The sequence below is a fragment of the Pseudonaja textilis genome, chromosome 1 (genome assembly GCF_049901715.1).
Source record: "Pseudonaja textilis isolate UNSWEBS1 chromosome 1, rPseTex1.2, whole genome shotgun sequence".
Taxonomy (NCBI): Eukaryota; Metazoa; Chordata; class Lepidosauria; order Squamata; family Elapidae; genus Pseudonaja; species Pseudonaja textilis.
In genome coordinates, this window is record NC_141990.1 from 292,165,684 (window position 1) to 292,184,683 (window position 19,000).

General features: G+C 36.8%; 1 protein-coding gene across 1 annotated transcript in view; it reads right to left on the reverse strand.

The window, feature by feature from the left end:
- Positions 1-1,009: 1,009 nt before the first annotated feature.
- CATSPERB (catsper channel auxiliary subunit beta) overlaps positions 1,010-19,000 on the reverse strand; it is an 81,833-nt gene continuing 63,842 nt past the window's right edge. Inside the window, exons 16-25 of the mRNA XM_087932214.1 lie at positions 18,330-18,529; positions 15,720-16,046; positions 12,974-13,113; positions 9,975-10,184; positions 8,585-8,695; positions 8,182-8,292; positions 5,977-6,115; positions 5,420-5,520; positions 3,464-3,538; positions 1,010-1,299 (exon numbers count right to left, since the gene is read on the reverse strand). Coding sequence (XP_087788340.1) covers positions 1,084-1,299; positions 3,464-3,538; positions 5,420-5,520; positions 5,977-6,115; positions 8,182-8,292; positions 8,585-8,695; positions 9,975-10,184; positions 12,974-13,113; positions 15,720-16,046; positions 18,330-18,529 — 1,630 coding nt within the window. The 3' untranslated portion in view covers positions 1,010-1,083. The remainder of the gene's footprint in view (positions 1,300-3,463; positions 3,539-5,419; positions 5,521-5,976; positions 6,116-8,181; positions 8,293-8,584; positions 8,696-9,974; positions 10,185-12,973; positions 13,114-15,719; positions 16,047-18,329; positions 18,530-19,000) is intronic.

Genomic DNA, 19,000 nt, shown 5'->3' on the forward strand with positions numbered 1-19,000 from the left:
CTGGCAGTCTCCCCCTCTTCCCCCACCCCTCTGAGGTGGGTCCGAGGTGGATCCGGTCCTGTTGGGACCTTCCAACAGGATAAACATAGATCAAAGCCACGCATGATCGCAGTCTTCGGTTTGTCTTTGATGGAAGTGCCACCGGAAACCAGTAGTTGACAGGTTTCTAAAACAATAGCAATTACACTTAGACTTACATGCCACTTTACAGTGCTTTTTACAGCTCTCTCTAAGCAGTTTTGAGAGCCAGCATATTGCCTTCAACAATCTGGGCCCTCATTTTACTGACCTCAGAAGGATGGAAGGCTGTGTCAACCTTGAACCTGGTGAGAATCGAACTCCTGGCAATCAGCACAGTTAGCCAGCAATACTACATTCTAACCACTGCACCATAATGACTCTTTTTCTTTCTGTTTTGCTATCTGTACTTTGTTTTCCTTTGAAATTATCTCTGAATAACTTATTAAAATCTAAAAATGTCCCTGCTTAATTTATTTACTTTTTGCAGGGAGGGGGAGATATCTTAGTGTAATATATATTTTTATTAGCCTCATAAGTAGGGAGTTTCTCACTACAGTAAAATACATAATAATGCATTCATAATTTTGTTTTTATTTTTTTTTAATCTTGATTGTTCTTAACTTTGTTTAGTTACTTTTTCTTTTTTTGCAATGTATTAACATAAATAACAATACTTGCAATAACTGCTAGATTTGATTTACAGAACTTTTAATCAAGAAATAACTGGTACTTAACAATACAGAGAAGAAATGGGAATATATTTAATACCTTTTCTTTTACTTTTTAATTATGTTACTGTACACTGTTGAATGACATTTTCTGAACATCAGCTATACTTTTGCAAAAATAAATGCATACATAAGTGACTTCCTCACTGAAAACCTAGAAAGTTCTTGGCAACAGCGACTAGAATTATGTCATATTTAGAAATAAATGAGCATTCTTTTTGTTATCTAACAAGAAAAAAACATGTAACAAAACCCTTCAATTCTTGTGGGCCAAATTACACAAAAATAGTCATATACTGGCATGGCAGTGAGAACATTGTGGCATAATTGACAATTATGATTTGTTGCTCTCAGATGATTCTTTACTGGTAACTGAAGTTTTTGATTCTACTTTGTTTCTGATTTTTTTTCTTTTAAAAAAATTTACTATCTGGATTTCATAGTTGTGCAGAAGAAAAGCCATAAAGAGAATCCCTCCTACTAACACAGCTACAATTGTACTGATGAGGTACTGTCCTGGAAAAGCCAGTGGTGCATCATCAACATAAATCTGCAATAAAAATATATTCTGGTAAATTGAAAAATCATATTACTTTAAAAGTTGTAACTTGAGATAGATAACTTAAGTTTACATTAGTATAACTGAGAGGGATCTAGGAGTCCTAGTTGATAACCACTTAAAGATGAGCCACCAGTGTGCTGCAGCTGCCAAGAAAGCCACTGCAATCCTAGTCTGCATCAACAGAGGGATAGTATAGCACCAAGATCACACAAAATATTAGTACTGCTACATACTGCCTTGGTAAGACCAGACTTAGAATACTGCATCCAGTTCTGGTCCCTGCAATATAAAATGATACTGAGATTCTAGAAAGAATGTAGAGAAGAACAACAAAGATGATTAAGGGGCTGGAAGCTGAAACATATCATGAATTGTTGCAGAAATTGGATATCTCTAGTGACTAGTCTAACAAAGAGCAGGACTAAGGATAGCAGTCTTCCAATATCTTAGAGCAGAGGTCGCTAACCTTTTGGACCTCAGGGACCACCAAACTCATAATTTTAAATCCCAGGGACCACTAACCGGTTCTGTGGGCATGGCCTAATTTGTGGGTGTGGCTTGGTGATCATTGACTGGTGGGCATGGCTTGTATGTAAATATTATAAATATTTATATAAATATTGAATTTTTTATAAAAAAAGAGCAACTTTTACCCAAAATCAGACAAAGCAGGCAAGCAGATTGAGTTGCTCACAGAATCATTCAGTGATCTATCTATCTGCCATCAGCTATGTGAGTGTCACATAAAATTTGCTTGCCGTGAGTCTGCACTGAATAATAGAACCTTCAGTCCTAAGGGAGGTTCGGCTGTGCTTAAAAGCAGAGCCGAAGATCTAAAGACTAGCTAGAAAGCAAGAAATCCAACCATTTCCTGCTTCCTAAATCTCCCGGCACAGCAGAACAGATGATGGTCGGAAAAAGGAAAAATAGCAACTTAGCAGGCAAGTTTGCCGGATAAGAAGTGAGTGGGTGGGGAGGGCGATGTGGGCGATGCAGCCTTGTATTTCTGCACAGCCTGGATTAATTGCTTGAGGGGGGGGGGGTGATCTGGGGGTGAGATTTCTCTGCAGCCCACCAAAATGTTCTCGTGGTTGGAGACCACTGTTTTAGTGGATGTCACAAAGAAGAGGGGAGTGAACCTATTCTCCAAAGCACCTGACAGCAAGGCAAGAAGTAACAGAGGAAACTTATCAAAGAGAGAAAACCAACTTAGAATTAAGGCAATATTTCCTGGCAGTGAGTACAATTAATCAGTGGAACAACTTGCCTCTAGAATTTGTGGGTGCTCAAGCAGTGCGGGGGGGGGGGTTTAAGTGGAGATCGGACAGTCATTTATTTGGATATAGAGTCTCCTGCTTGAGCAGAAGGTTGGACTAGAAGAACTCCAAGGTCTTTCCAACTCTGTTCTTCTGTGTATTCTGTGTATATCTGTTACAACAAAAGTATCGATCTTTGAAGCAGGAAAGGTTCCACTTGCTACAAGGAAAGGAATAGAGAATCTGCTGGTACCCACAGCTCTTTTATTATGTTGGGGACTATGAAGGCTGGGTGCAGTGTTTGTGTTCTATCACTATTCATTTGTAAAAATGTTATGACTCAGACATTGCTGTGGGGATACTTCAGAGTTCAGACAATATAACTTAAATTTGTTGAAGATGGGATTGTTGTTGATTATATCTGTTGTCAGCTTTGGAAGCCATATTCCACACTGCCACATAACCTGAGAGTGTGGGAGGGGGGTGATTTCAATTAAATAGCACTAAGTAGACAAAACAAAATTCATTTGTTAGTTCAAGGTCATTTAGTATGGCACAGGATGAAATAAGGACCTTACTTTTGGACGGATTGTGATTGGGCCATGTGATGTGATGATGACCAAGTGGGGATAGATTTGTAGTTTGAGAAATTGTGGACAGCTGAAAAAACTTTTAGATTCAGGTTTCCACAGATGTGCCAGGAGTTATTCTAATAAAGGTACTTTTGAGATATGTTTGTCTCGGAGTTACTGATTGGAATGGAGATTTGCTGGAACTCTGACATCTGTGCTAAGATATAGTTACTGTATATAAATAATTTTTTGCCAGTGTAATTATTCTATATATTTTGGGATTGTTTCACATTCTTCTATATTTTAGTACTGTGAAAAATATACCTGAAATTCATCAAACAAATTGCAAAAGGAGACTCCAGGAATAGTGGATACTCTAAAATGGAAAAGTTCAGATCCCTGTTAAAAAGAAAAATTATTTTTTATTAGTGCCTAATAATATTCCTTTTGCTACAAATACATTTTCTAACATTGCTTAATCTGCTAAAATTAATGTTATTTTGGAGGACATGAATTGAAATGTCTATGGGAATTTTCAGTCATCCAGAAACATGCTTTTCCAAAAGGCAACTGGACTTTTTGGTTTTTTTCCAACAGAAGAAAAGAGAAGAGAAGAGAAGAGAAGAGAAGAGAAGAGAAGAGAAGAGAAGAGAAGAGAAGAGAAGAGAATTCTTTATTGGCCAAGTGTGATTGGACACACAAGGAATTTGTCTTGGTGCAAATACTCAGTGTATATAAAAGAAAAGATAACATTCATCAAGAGTCAAGAATCATAAGGTACAACACTTAATGATAGTCATAGGGTGCAATAAGCAATCAAATCATACTAGGAAACAGTCAATATAAATAGTAAGAATACAAGTGACAAAATTACAGTCATACAGTCACAAGTGGGAGGGGATGGGCAATAAGGAGTGATGAGAAGATTAATAGTAATAGTAGTGCAGACTTTGTAAATAGTTGGACAGTGTTGAGGAAATTATTTGTTTAGTAGAGTGATGGCATTTGAGAAAAAAACTGTCCTTGTGTCTAGTTGTTCTGGTGTGCAGTGCTGTATAGCATGTCTTGAGGGTAGGAGTTGAAACAGTTTATGTCCAGGATGTGAGGGGTCTGTAAATATTTTCACAGCCCTCTTTTTGACTCATGCAGTAGACAGGTCCTCGATTGAAGGCTGGTTGGTCGTAATTGTTTTTTCTGCAGTTCTAATTATTCTCTGAATTTTTTTCTGTCCTGTTGGGTTGCAGAACCAAACCAGACCATTACAGAGGTGCATTTTGAGTCTGTAACAGACTCAGAATGAAACCCATTCTCCATCATTCAATCAGAATTGAAGAAACTTTTTGGATGAGAAGCAAAACATTTTCAAGAAAAAACCAACAATCAAGAAAGTTGAACTGCCTTTTGGAAAAGCACCTTTGGGACATGAATGGAAATGAATAGTTTTCTCTATTACTATATTACTTTATTTCCAAAGCGGAATTTGCTGTCCTAAATAACTTGATTGGTTTTAGATAGATGACTTTATTTGGACAGATGGATAGGGCTTTAAGTGCATGTTACATTTATCATCTATTGTCTGCCTGTCTAGGCCAATTCTGCCTTCTCTGAATATTCATGAATATGAATATTATGGTGCAGTTTTTTCTTTGTTTTGGGAAATTACTAAAACTAGTTAACAATGTGAAAATATTTGTCCTGAATTGCAATGTGTATGCTAACTAATTGTAGTTTATTCAACATATCCTAGATAGCAAAATCATGCAATTTTAACAAATATGATTTAAGATTTTTTTTCCTTGAGGCATTCAATTTAAGATACACCGGTAGGGTAGTAATTAACATTAGGATGGAAAAATTCTCCCTTTGGTTAAAATTGCCAATTCTTTAATTGGACATTTTGACCAAAATCGTGACCAAGGAGGAAAGCTTTAACTCATCTGTGTCTTCTGATGCCAATGGCCTTCACATTTCCCCCAGACTGTCAGTAGTACAGAATCTTTTCAACCTGCTTGCCTTGCTGGATTTTCTTTGTGTCAGGCAGTTCTTTTAGTTCCATGGGGGGAGGGAGGGTTACAAATGTAGTTTCTCCTTGGGGTGCAAAAACCTGGATGATAGCTACTTGACATGTACCTCCTCGCCCTCTAATGATCATCCAGAATTTTGGAGCCAAGATATGGTCGTCCTAAAACAGGCTGCGGTAGGATTCAAAATAGGGAATGCCAGATTGTTGCAACACTTTCAGTTTTTCTATTCAAAACATGTATTTTATCAGAAGCTTACAGTTATTGATATAGTTAGCCCATCTGGATTATACAGCTTGGTTTTGATCTGCTTCTCCAAGTACATCCTTAGTTTTGTCAAACTTAATGTTTTGTTAGTACCTGAAAAAAATAGTTAAAATAGTTTTTGAGTTAGTTCTACATATTGTCTGATTATACATTCCAGTGATAAATTAATCCGACATAAAAAGGGTGAATTAGCCCACGCTTTAAATAAAGGTATCCTTTTGTAAAAACTAAAACTAAAAATTTAGATTAGAAATGAGAAATGGAGACCTATCTGCAGCAGATTTTTTGTTATGATGATAACTTATGATGAAAGGACAAACTGAAAACTTGGTAAAGCAAAGTATCAAAGCTCTTTATCATGAGTGTTTGGGTGGGAACTTTTCAAGAATAGTGAAAATGAAAGTAAATAGATCTGGAAAACAATATTTTTCATTTTAAGTTATTGCAGATGTAGCAAGGAAGAGAGCATTAAAGAACATGTCAACACAAATATTTTGAACAGAATTTCTCAGAAAGATTCCTTCTGAACCCCAGCAGTCTGCTTCTTACCTGAAATTACCCAGTTTGTCCGATTGTTTACTTCATGTATGGTGATAAAATAAGGAGATGTCAGATTAACAAGATAACCCTCATCTTCCACAACAAAATAGAGAGGAAGGTCCTCTACTGGAAATTTCATCCGCAGAGCCTAAGGACAAATGAATCATAGAGACAGAGATGTTAAAATCATTACACACACACACACACACCCCCCTTGGAATGTAATCCATCTGGTCCTGGTGATATGAAGTCATCTAGAGTGGATAAGTGTTCTCTTATCATTTTCTTGCTTATTTTGACTTCCATTCCTAATCTCTGTTAAGCAGTTCTGCTTTCTCTCTGCTGCTTGTCACCTTCTTACTATTTTCTCCCGCTAATGGATCAATCATTTCCTTGACTTTTTTCATACTTTGTACATGTTGAGAGAAATTTTTTGTTATTTTTGACATTTGTTGTAAGTCTTCGTTCCTTTTGAGCCTTAGATTTACTGACTTCATCTTTGCAGGTTTGGGTTATTTGCTAATATTCTGCCATAGTTATGTGCCTTTTCCCCACTTTTTATACTTGCCCTTTTTGCCTTTCAGTTTATTAGAGAGTTCTTTGTGCAGCCACACTGGTTTCTTTTGAGTTCTCTTATGTTTCTTCTTCACTGGTATTGGGCTTTTATAATCCCACTGTCAAAGTTTCCCAAGCTTCTTGGGTTGTTTTCTCTTGAGGATTCTCATCCATGGAATCCTTATCAAGCTCTCTCTACATTTATTCCAATAAACTTTCTTAAAGTCCAAGACTCTAGTTTACCTTTTTTTTTCCTATTCCTTGTGCTTTGCATAATGTTGAATTCCAATATTGCATGGTCACTCCCTTCAAAGTTCCTGTAACTTCAACACCTTCTATCATTTCATCTCTGCTAGTGAGAATTAAATCCTGGTTGGGGAGTTGAAATCCACAAGTCTCAAAGATAATGTAACTACATAGGTAATGTAACTATATAGCCAAAAAGGCATTAAGAGTTGTTAACCTAATCTTGCGTAACTTTTTCTCTGGTAATATTACACAAATAACTTTTGCGTACAAAACATTTGCTAGACCAATACTCGAATACAGCTCATCACTCTGGAACCCATATTATGTATCTCATATTAACACAGTTGAGAAAGTCCAGAAATATTTCACAAGAAGAGTGAAACTCCTCTATTTGTTGCAGAATACCTTATGCCACCAGACTCAAAATTCTAGACCTAGAAAACCTAGAACTACGCCGCCTTTGGTCCGATCTAAGTATAGCATATAAAATCATACATTGCAATGTCCTACCAGTCGATGAATACTTCAACTTCAACCATAACAACACAAGAGCAAACAACAGATACAAATTCAAGGTTAATCGCACCAAACTTGATTGCAGGAAATACGACTTCAACAACAGAGTGGTCAATGTCTGGAATACTCTACCTGACTGTGGTTTTTTTTCCCCAAGCCCCAAAAACTTTAACCTTAGACTGTCTACTATTGACCTCACCCCTTTCCTAAGAGGCCTGTAGGAGACGTGCATAAGTGCACCAACGTGCCTACCGTCCCTGTCCTATTGTTTCGTTTACATTTTATTTTTATTTTTCTGATATGTATCCATATATTTATAACTATGTTTTTACTTATACCTATTATCTTGTAAGCAATTGGCAAATTAAATAAAAAATAAAAAAAAGATGCCAAGTTGGGAAACCCCTGCTCTAGTTCCCTTCTCTACCTTTTGGGAGACAAAGCTGTCTGCTAGATTTGTCAGGTTTATCATTTCAAGGAAGATATGTTTGCATACTAATTTTATATGTATCAATAGAAGAGAATTTTTGTAGCTAAGGATTGAACTGTGGAATCCTTGGTGTACTGATGAGATTACCTAGTTTAGTAATGAAACATCTGCAAGAAAACAACCAAGGTCAGGGAGTACCAAGGATGCACACTACCTTCATAGAGATTTCTTGATCCATATTGGGTGGTTAAAAAGCCAGTTGTACAGTCTATTTTTGGAATTATTTTCTTAGAGAGGTGTGCCTCTCACAATTCTTTTTAAAAATATTGCTAATTAAATATCACGTAGTTGATTATATTTGGTTCTGAATGTTACTGTGTCTTTGTCCATATCTCCCAAAATTATTTCTAGAATGAAGCCCTTTTCAAACACATTAATTTAATTATGCGGCAGTTAATGCTTACCTTCTCTTTACAATCTGAAAAGGCAACAGAAAATGACAGCTTCATATGATCAGCACATTTGCACTGGGCTCGGCTTGATTTGTTAGCACATTGTTTGTACTTTCCAGAGGCCTGTGGAAAAGACATCCATTGATCTAAAACTGTGAGATCAAAGTGTGACTGTTTAGTCAGTGACATTTTTGACTATCATTTGTTCACATGTAGGCTCCTCAATGATAGAGTAGGGATGGAAAGGGATTTGCAACTGCTTTTCATTATTATAAGTAGCTTGTAATTTATGAGTACACTTGTATATTAACATTGTACATGAACATAATGCATAGCAGCAAGGTATTGTAAGTTTATTTAAATCTTAAAAATCATGGCATTCAAAGGACAAAAATGATTAATAACCAAAACTTACTTTTGATCCTTCAAAATAATTTCTCATTCTAGGTTTACTTGGATCTGCATTATAAAAATTATCTGTGAGTGGAACAGCAATTCCCATTACAGATGGTGGTCTATAGTTCACCTATATTAACAATAACAACAAAAACTGTTGGGGAATACAAAGAGCATCCTTTTTCTAATCCCAAACTTAATTTCCTAATTACTACTATCATTGATTCCTATGAAATTACCCTGATTCCACTGAAAGTGGTCTTTAAAAATTGTACTAGAAATCCCGATCTTCAGTATAATTTACATAATCAAATATGCATGTGCAGGAAATTCCACTGATTAATTGTCCTCACAGTCAGACAGCCCCAGGCCAAGCAACAGAATCAGGTTCTTAGGCTCTGCGTAAGCCCAGGAGTGTTTGGGTGGACCTCACCTTTGACAGGAGAATATTTCAGAGGGCATATTTAAGGCTCAAAATTGTTCGGCCGTTGGGATCTGAAATAGGCACTTTCTACAGGAATGAGTGCAGCAGGCTAGTCCCATCACAATGAGACGGTTTCTCAGATAACCTACTTTATCATTGTCAGATGGCCACTGTACTAGTACTTTTTTTTGCATGTGTCATGTACTCTGTAACATTTTTGCTGCCTATACTTCTTGTTTTGGTAACATCAATCAATGTTCTCCTCAAAGTATGGTAAAAAAAAAATCAAGATGGCAGTTATGAGATTGAAGCTTTGTCTGTTTTTTTTAATGTGCATTGCACACACAGGTCACATACAAATATGAGCAGAGTTTCAGCAACATCTTTGTGGCTGCCATCTTGACATTTTTGATCTCACCTTGAGGACATCACTACATCAATTGAGAGTTTCCACTAACTTTTAACTTCCATATGGGGAGTCAGGAAGACTAGCTACTACTTGTTGTGGTTCACTGGCAGCAATCAGGAGGACATTCCAGAGAAGCCTGTGCTGGATGTGAGTGAGAGCAGGATGATTCATGGAAGAGCAGCACAGGTGACTCTGGAGTAGGAATGCTAATTAATGGCCCCTCCCTCTAGGGAATATAAGCCTGGTTTCAAACGGCTTTTGCCTTTGCAAAAGGCAAACGTTTGAAGGAGTTAGTGTGATGATTACAGACTTACAGATTTATTGGACTTGGTAAGTTGCTAAGTAATGCTATCTCACAAATAAGAAAGCACACTCCGCTGTATCTTACCCATGACAAATTTGCTATAGTTTCCTTATCATTTTTTAAAAATAATGATTACAATGAAATTTAGTGCCATACTTTGATCCCAGGTGTCTGATTATGTCCATCTCTGAAACAGTGGTGCCCAGAGACCATATTGCTACATTTTGTTTTCCCCTGTCTAGAGCATTTTGAAAATTCTTTAGTTTCCTTACCGGCAGAACCATCAAATATTTACTAATCTCTGAATTATTGTATCCGAAGGTATCCTCTGGAGACAGCCAGTCTGATTGAGACAGTTTATAAGGTAGAACATAGTGTGTTGCTTTAAGGTAGGAGCACGAACTCTTCAAGGTTAACATAATACATGCAACATCACATAAGAGACTGGCATGTGTCAGAACCACAGCTATGGTCGTTCTACCCTAGGAATGATAATTAAAATGCATAATATTAATTTGCCCCCAATTTAAAATAAATATTATCCCATCATAAGGCTTTATCTATGCAAGCCCAACTATTAAAATAGTTAAATATTTATGCCAGAGGTGGGCTGCTGCTGGTTCACACCAGTTCTGGTGAACTGGTAGTTAAGATTAGGCGCAGTTTGGCAAACTAGCAAATCCCACCACTGGTTGGCCCTACCTGTTTTTTGGCCTGTTTTGGGGGCCATTTTTAGGCCATTTACAGGCCATTTTGGGGCTGTTTTGGGCTGTTTTGGGGGGCTGGAAACGGCCCCAAAACAGCCTGAAAAATGGTTGAATCCTACCTCTCTTCCTTTGAGGCAAGTGGCCAGGAGGTGGGGCTGGGTGTGATGAGTGATGTCACTCACCCAGTCACATGACCAACCAACCATGGCTACCCAGCCAGAAGAACTGGTTGTTAAAAAAAAAGCAGCCCACCACTGATCTACTATATCTTTCATTACGGTAGTTCAAGAATTTAGGTCGGAGAAATATGTCTTCAGGGGTGACATTCTTTGTACATTGAAATACAGCAAATATAATGTATGCATCTTAAGTGAATGGTTCCAATCAGCTAAAAAAACACTGGGGGAGTCATCCAATCTGCTGGTGGACTGTACCATACTATACCATACCATACCATACCATACCATACCATACCATACCATACCATACCATACCATACCATACCATACCACACGACACTACACTACACAACACTATACTACACTATACTACGTTGCTCCACAAGGAAGATTCTGTTGTTCTGATTTGTTGCCTGAAGACTGTTAAGATCTGGACAAGAGAAAACAGGTTTGGATTGAACCAAAGCAAGAACAAGTTGCAGTTTATACATTGTGGTTCTTCTTTGGTATCAGTGTTATCCTTAAACAAACAGGCATTTCCTGTCCAGGAACAGGGTCATTGTTTAGGGGTCCTTCTGGATTTGCAAATGGACACTGTGACTAAGAGGGATTAAAATTAAGTATGAGTTAATAGTCTCTTTTATGTGCTAATGTTCTAATGTTTGGAGCTTACTTTTCTAAAAACTTAGGCCCTCAAAACTTAGTTATTATGACTGGGGTTCACAGGTTACTAGACATTACTGAGATGGTTCCATTATTGAGCTGGCCATTTTTATCCTTCTTTTTGCCTAGGGTTTATATCTTTGGTTTTTCTAATATTAACATGAACTTTTACATTTTATACTTGTATATTTTACATTGTTACTTTATCTGATTGTTGTGCAGAGTCAGACAGATATGGAAAATCCCCGGCCCTTCCTTCCTCCTTCCTTCCTTCCTTCCTTCCTTCCTTCCTTCCTTCCCTCTGCATGGCAATTGGTACTGGGGAGTCTATTGTGGCAGGAAGCACAGAGCTCCCCTCATCTTGGGTAATAAAAAAGGAATCGAAGTTAGAGAAAGGGGAATTAATGGAATAGATATTTTTGCATTATAAGGTGAATTAATAATAAGGGAATTTAGAATTTTAATGAGGGTAATTTTGAATATGTTATATTGAATAATCAAACGATTGAAGAATACAATTTTAACATAAATATGTGTACTATTAACTATATAAGATTTTTGAATGCAGTAAATATGAATATTAACATTCTGTTTGTAAGAAAAGGAATGATACGTAAAATTTGATTGATATAAAAAGAACACTGAAATTTTGAATAAGATAATGAAAGATTATAATTTAATAAAAACAACTGTACTATTATTAGAATTATATAGCTTGTTAAACATAAATATGATGAATATTATTTTATTATTTTATTTAAATAAGTTGCAAAATGTGATTAGAAAGGGGATATTTTTAAAATATAATAGTGGCGTAACTAAAAATCAGAAAGGGGATAAGTAATGAAAGATCATAATTCAATATAAATTGATAAATTATTATTAGGCTTATATAAATCTGTTAAACACTACAAATATGATTAATAATATTTTATTTGTAGTAAAAAGAGGGATACTTAGAATGTGGAGATTGACAAAAAAAATAAGGTATTGAATGGTAAGGGGCATGCATAAGTGTACCATCGTGCCTCCCGTCCCTGTCCTATTGCCCCCATTTAATTGTACCTATTTTCTGTATGCTTAGTCATGTTTATACTTATATCTATTATTTTGTAAGCAATTGACAAATCAAATAAATAAATAAAGGTGAATAATCAAAGAATGAAAGATTACAATTTGACAAAATATGTATATTAATATTAAATTTTATAAGATTGTCAACTATTAAATATGAAGAATATTTTCATATTTGTTTTAAAATGTAAGACACTCTGGTACCATACTGTTCACACAATGATATGCTTGTAAAAAAAACAAGAAAAAACAAAAAAAAAATAGCAAAAATAGAGAGCTTCCTTCATCTTAGAGTTCACTATCTACCTGTGTGGTGGCCGGAATAAACTTGGGAACTGAATGGATGACTTCAGTTTGAGAATACCTGAAGAAGTTCATTTGTTTACAACTCTTTGAACTACTTTGCATTTATTCCGACCTGCATATAAGTCCAGACTGGAATCTCTCTGTTATAGTTAATACTCCTTTAATATTCATTCCTGATATTATATATCCTATCCCAAGAAGAGATTTATATTTAAGCAGATCAAAACCAAAACAAGTTTATTGTGCAATATGTATTTGACAGAAAGTGCTGGCTTAAACATTTGAGATCTAGGTGCATAGTTAACTCTATCAAACAATTGAGCAAACCAGCTTGTGTATTACCTGTTCAAGATGTTTATTCCGAACAATGATATTGACTATATAACTATGATTATCATCCCAGTAATCTTCTGTAGCCATTTCCATTAGAGAAGGCCTTCCAACTAGTATTCTCAGCAGATACTGATGAAACACTTTGTAAGCTGTGGATTGAAACAACCATGAACATTATATTTATCTTTACTATTTGCTTTCTGCAGAATAATTCCATGTAAGAGGTGGAGCACCTAGTATTTTACATACCAGTTACACAGATTATAATTTCTGAAAAACAAATAAAGCTAAATAAAGTTATTAACTGGAGCTTAGTAATTACACATTTTTCTACATAAAGCCTGATTTAAGGTTTATTATAAAGAAACACACATATGATAAATCCTAGTACCACTTTCTGAACCTATGCAGGTATTCAGTCTGCACAAGCAATGAGACACTGGAATCATGCTAGTTTGTGCCATTCAACTTAACATAAACTTGAATGAATGAGTTTTCATATTTGCATAAGGGTTGTAATGTGAGAAAGCCAACACATAACCATACCATATTTTGATAGTTCTGAACATGTTTCCTACCATCCTGTTTGTTTTTCCTAATCTACTTGTTTTCCCTAATTTTGGTTTACAAGCCATTCCTTCTCCAATGACATCAGTGCCCTATACCCTATAACTCTCAAGAATCAAAACAATGCTTTATAGTAGGAAGAATTACCCTGCCACCAGTGGTGGGATTCATCCAGTTCGCACCAGTTTGGGAGAACCAGTTGTTAACTTTCTGGGCAGTTTGGTGAACTGGTTGTTGGAAGAAATCATTAGGGCTGAGAACCAGTTGTTAAATTATTTGAATCCCACCACTGCCTGCCACTCTTGAAACTCCAACCAATAAACACGCTGTTTATAATGATTTAGTATTGAGTCCTTTGGGAATGTGCCTTGGGTAAGAGATAGGTTGGTGGCTATTTTTCAATTGACTGCAATAAGTGAGCAAAAACTTAAAAATTCAATGGTAAGAAAAGGTTTTACACAAGAGCAGGAAAATTCAAGTGTATAGTACAGGTATAGAATAACTGCAAGAGTGATCTAGATTAGAACTCCTATTAGACAATCACTTAAATATGAGCAAGCAGTGTCCCAATGTATTCCTAGGGTGCATTAACAGAGAAATAGAATCAAGGTTACATGAAGTGTTAGTACTGTTTTATAATGCCTTAGTAAGACCACACTTGGAAAACTGAGTCCAGTTGTGGTTGTCACAATATTAAAAAGATGTTGAGAGACTGGAAAGTGTGCAGAGAAGAGCAACAAAAATGATTAGAGGCTAAAACATATGAAGAATGGTTACAGAAATTGGGTATGTCTAGTCTGGTGAAAAGGAGGATTCGTTGTGGCATGATAGCAGTATTCCAATATTTGAGGAATTGCCACAAAGAATAACAGAATAACAGAATGACAGAGTTGGAAGGGACCTTGTGGGTTTTCTAGTCCAATCCCCTCTCAGGCAGGAAGCGTTATACTATTTCAGACCAATCATGTCCAATCTCTTCTTAAAATCTTCCAATGTTGGAGCATTCACAACTTCTGGAGGCAAGTTGTCCCACTGATTAATTGTTGCAACTATCAGGAAATTTCTCCTTAGTTCTAGATTGCTTCTCTCCTTGATTAGTTTCCATCCATTGCTTCTTGTCCTGCCTTCAGGTGCTTTGAAAAATAGGATAACTTCCTCTTCATTGTGGCAGCCTCTTAGATATTGGAACACTGCTATCATGTCACACACACCATCCTAGTCATTCTGTTGATGCAGCCTAGGACTGCATTAGCTTTTCTGGCAGCTATAGCACACTGGTGGTTCAAATTTAAGTGATTGTCCACTAGGACTCCAAGATCCTTCTCACAGTTACTAATACTGAGATCTTTCTCTGAACTCTCTCTCCCTTGTTCTACCTCTTCCCTGCTCCACCCAGCCTGACTTCCCCAGTTTCCTCCACAGCCAATGGAGCCAACCTCCCGCTCCCTGTCAGCTATTCGTCTTCCTTTTGCTCGATAGGGGCATGGCACCTATGCTAATAATTTTATTGTTATAAATCTTAGATTAAAAATGATAAAAGCTTGAAAGGCAATTAATGATTAATTCGGCAAGGATAGCATTTTTTTCCAGTGTAGAGTCAATCACCATCTAAGAAATTTTGCTTCAGAAGGTTATAGTGGAGGCAGGGATGAAATTTTTCAGCCTTTTCTACAAATTGAAAAGCAGATGAATGAATTACAGATTTCGGAGGCCTGATATTTCTATTTTGAACATTTAAAGATAAAAAGACAGAGCTACATATACTCATGGGCTCAGGTTGCCTACCCATGAATAGCAGTGCATATCTGCATTGAGGTTACTAAATAGCAATAGCAGCACTTATATCAGATTTATATATTGCTTCACAGCCCCCTCTAAGTGGTTTACAGAGTCAGCATATTGCCCCCATCAGTCTGGGTCCTTGTTTTACTGACCTCAGAAGGATGGAAGGCTGAGCCAACCTTGAGCCTCCTGAGATTCGAACTGCCAAATTGCAGTCAGCCAGCAGTCAGCAGAAGTAGCCTGTAGTACTGAATTCTAACCACTGCCCTAACACAGCTCTATGTAAAACATACATTTAATTTAAATTAATACTTTCATGCTTTAAAAACCTGTTGTGCATATATTTATAACACATTGAGAGTTAAAAAGAGAGAGATAAATACATGCACAATTCAAATGTTCTTACCAGTATTAACTGGAATTGCTCTGAATGAAAATCTCACTTTTTCCCTAAGATCCAGGTATTTAATGGCATGGAGTGATAGATCATCAAGCTGTTGTATTATATATCTACATGAGTCAACTACAATTGTCCATTTTCTACCATTTGTTGTGCCAAAGTCATACAAAAACCACTCATTAGGTGGAAAAGAGTAGTTTAGAAGCATTTTTTCAGGCAAAGTGGTAATTCCTAAAGCATTAAGATCATCCAAAACCTCAGTGATAAAGAAACTGCTAGTGCCTGGAATCACCACTGTCTTTTCAACATCAGTTGGCTTAAATACATTAGCACCTGAAAAAAAATCACACAGAGAGAAACACAACTGTCATTAAATATGAGTTGACATTATAACTAATAAGGCTAATTTACTCAATAGTAATTACCTGACCTATGCCAGTTTCACTTAGTAAAAGGAATCTTAGATTTTATACCTTAGTTAACAATAAAAGACACATTTTCATCATAGTTTACTAGCCATGTATGATAGCCCTCTCAGATTAATTCTGCTTGTTATTCTTCTTTAGAATGAGAAAACAAACATAACTATGGGCTTTCTGGGAGTTGAGAATGAAAGTATTCTGCCTCAGGTGTCGCAGAAAATGGTAAACATGTGGAGAAAAAGCCAAGGTAAATCCTTTCAACTAGACAATATTCTTTATGCTAAGTGAAGTTCTTAACCACTATGCTGTTTCAGTAGTACTGGTAAGGCAAAGATATACTGCAGAAGATATACTTTAGAGTGCATGATAAGGTGTGTTGGATATGTTCACCATGCCAAGTTATTTCTAAAAATAAAAATGGCAGGGCGTAAACAAACCAGCAAACATTAGCTCAGTCGAATAGGTGATCCACTGCAAAGTAACTGATGAACTATTGAGGATAGCCCACAACCAACTAAAACGCTGTAGCCCAAACTGACAAAAGGACTCCAAGTGACAATATTGCCTGGATTTTTTTAGGCTTCGTTATCAGCATTTTAATAAAGATTATAATTAACATTATTAGCATGGCATCTGTGCCTCCTTCTGAAGTTCAGGAAACTATGTTTTCTTTACCTAAAAATGAGGTCTGAAAAGGACTACAGGTAAAGGTAAAGGTTCCCCTTGCACATACATACTAGTCATTTCCGGCTCTAAGGGATGGTGCTCATCTCCCTTACAAAGCCAAAGAGCCAGCACTGTCCGAAGACATCTCCGTGGTCATGTGGCTGGCATGGCTAAATGCTAAGTGCATGAAACACTGTTACCTTCCCACCAAAGTGGTCCTTAGTTTTCTACTTGCATTTTTACATGCTTTCAAACAGCTAGGTTGGCAGAAGCTGGGACAAGTAACGGGAGCTCACTCCGTTACATGGCGCTAGGGATTTGAACCACCAACTGCCGATCTTTCTGAACAACAAGCTCAGTGTCTTAGCCACTGAGCCACTGTGTCCCTGAAAATGACTATAGCCACCGGAATAAAGTAGTAATTCAACAAAAATCATTTTTTCAGGCTCAGAAATTCAAAGATATATAAATAAAACAAAGACTGATGTGTCTCTGAAGGAGGCAGACAACTGAGGAGCCAGGAGGAGATAAGTGCTTGCTGATAATCCCTTGGGAGAGAATACAATGTACAGAAATGGTACAGGGGAAGAGCACACTCATGAGGAGTCAGTTGGGGATCATGGTCCAGTTGTGTAACTTATACACACCCATCAGAGCCAGTAGTCATAGTGTGCACAGGAATGTGGACAAATATACCAGGTACCTTTCACAGGAGAAGCCCACCCAGGTCAAATGAATTTTTGGATCCTGTGGGCTGAAATGACTGAGTGACAAGTGGCCCAGAAGATGATTATAAAGACTATACCCCTCACTTCTTCCCTTGATCTGCCATTCCTGTCCTACTTCTGATTATCTGATTCTGGTCTTGTGTCCTCAGGAAGGGGCTGTGGGGGAGCTCCTGAGGATAGGGTGGGGAAGCCTCAAAGGTTACTCACTATGTGAAAAAATCAACTAGATTGCAGAGAATGGAATCACATGAAAAAGAACAAATCAAGACATGGTTCCTATCTAAAGCAGGGTTTGGGCTTTATAGAGAATAGGGAATTGATCAGGAAGACCTGCCATTTACTGCTTGCTATTTTTCCCTGGGTCCTGGGAAATTCCAATCTTGATAGTTCAAAAGTCTCAGCATAATAAACACCTGAGAGAATTTGCAGGATTTGGATCCCTGATCAGGTTCAGGAAACATTGAATGTGTGTTTGAGAAACCATAATTTGGAATTTTATAATGTTTTGTTTAAGTTGGAACTTGACCAATGGTATCCAGCTGAAATGGAATATCATTCAATTTGTATAACAAAAATATGGCTTTTAACATTATAATCAAAATGTTAACATTTTTCTTATTATTGTAGGATTTCCAGAGGATTTCAGATACCACAATAGTACACTTAAAGCATTAAAAAGTATAGCTATTCAGAATTTAGAAAATGCTGATATTTAAGAGAACTACTGAAGGGTACAGAAGCACGACTCACATAAGCAAATTCAGAACCAAAGGTCTTTTATTATCGAATGATCAACATACCTGCAGTAGTAAGTTTAAGTTGATATGAAGTAGAGGTAGAACTGGGAGGTGGTAGAATGGTTAAAGTATTTGCTGTACAAGGGCTGTCAGTTACAGATTCAACAGGAAAATGTTCCAGAATATCTACCAAGATAGATGTTACAGTTCCTTCAGGATTCGAATGTGAGAAGACTGAGTAAATTATACCTGATCCTCCTGGCCTTTAAATAAAAAAGTAAATAATATTATCTTGATAGTTTTGTCCAATTGCATTTTATATGTACCACAATTATAGGTTGTCATATGGCATTCTTCTCTCCGAAGTCCTCGTGGTTTGGTCCTGTTTTCTGCTTTGGGGTAGTATGTGCTAAAACCTGTCTTCTAAGGGATTCCCAGTTGAGGAAAATAACTAATCCTTGATTCTGCATATTATAAGAGGAAGTGCTTGATCTTTAATATGCAGATTAAAAACCTCTGGAACAAGCTCCATGATAAATAAATTCGTTCTCTGTTCAATTGGGGTTTAGTGGAGTTCAGCAGGATGTCAAGTTTAAGGGCATCTCCATACTTTTCACTGCTGCTATACCTTCATAGGATTTTGGGGGGCTTCTTTTTCCTCCTGAATTCTACTACTGTGCATAAGATAAAGGACAAAGCTTGAAGAAGAGAAGATAAGTTTGAAATTATTTGTC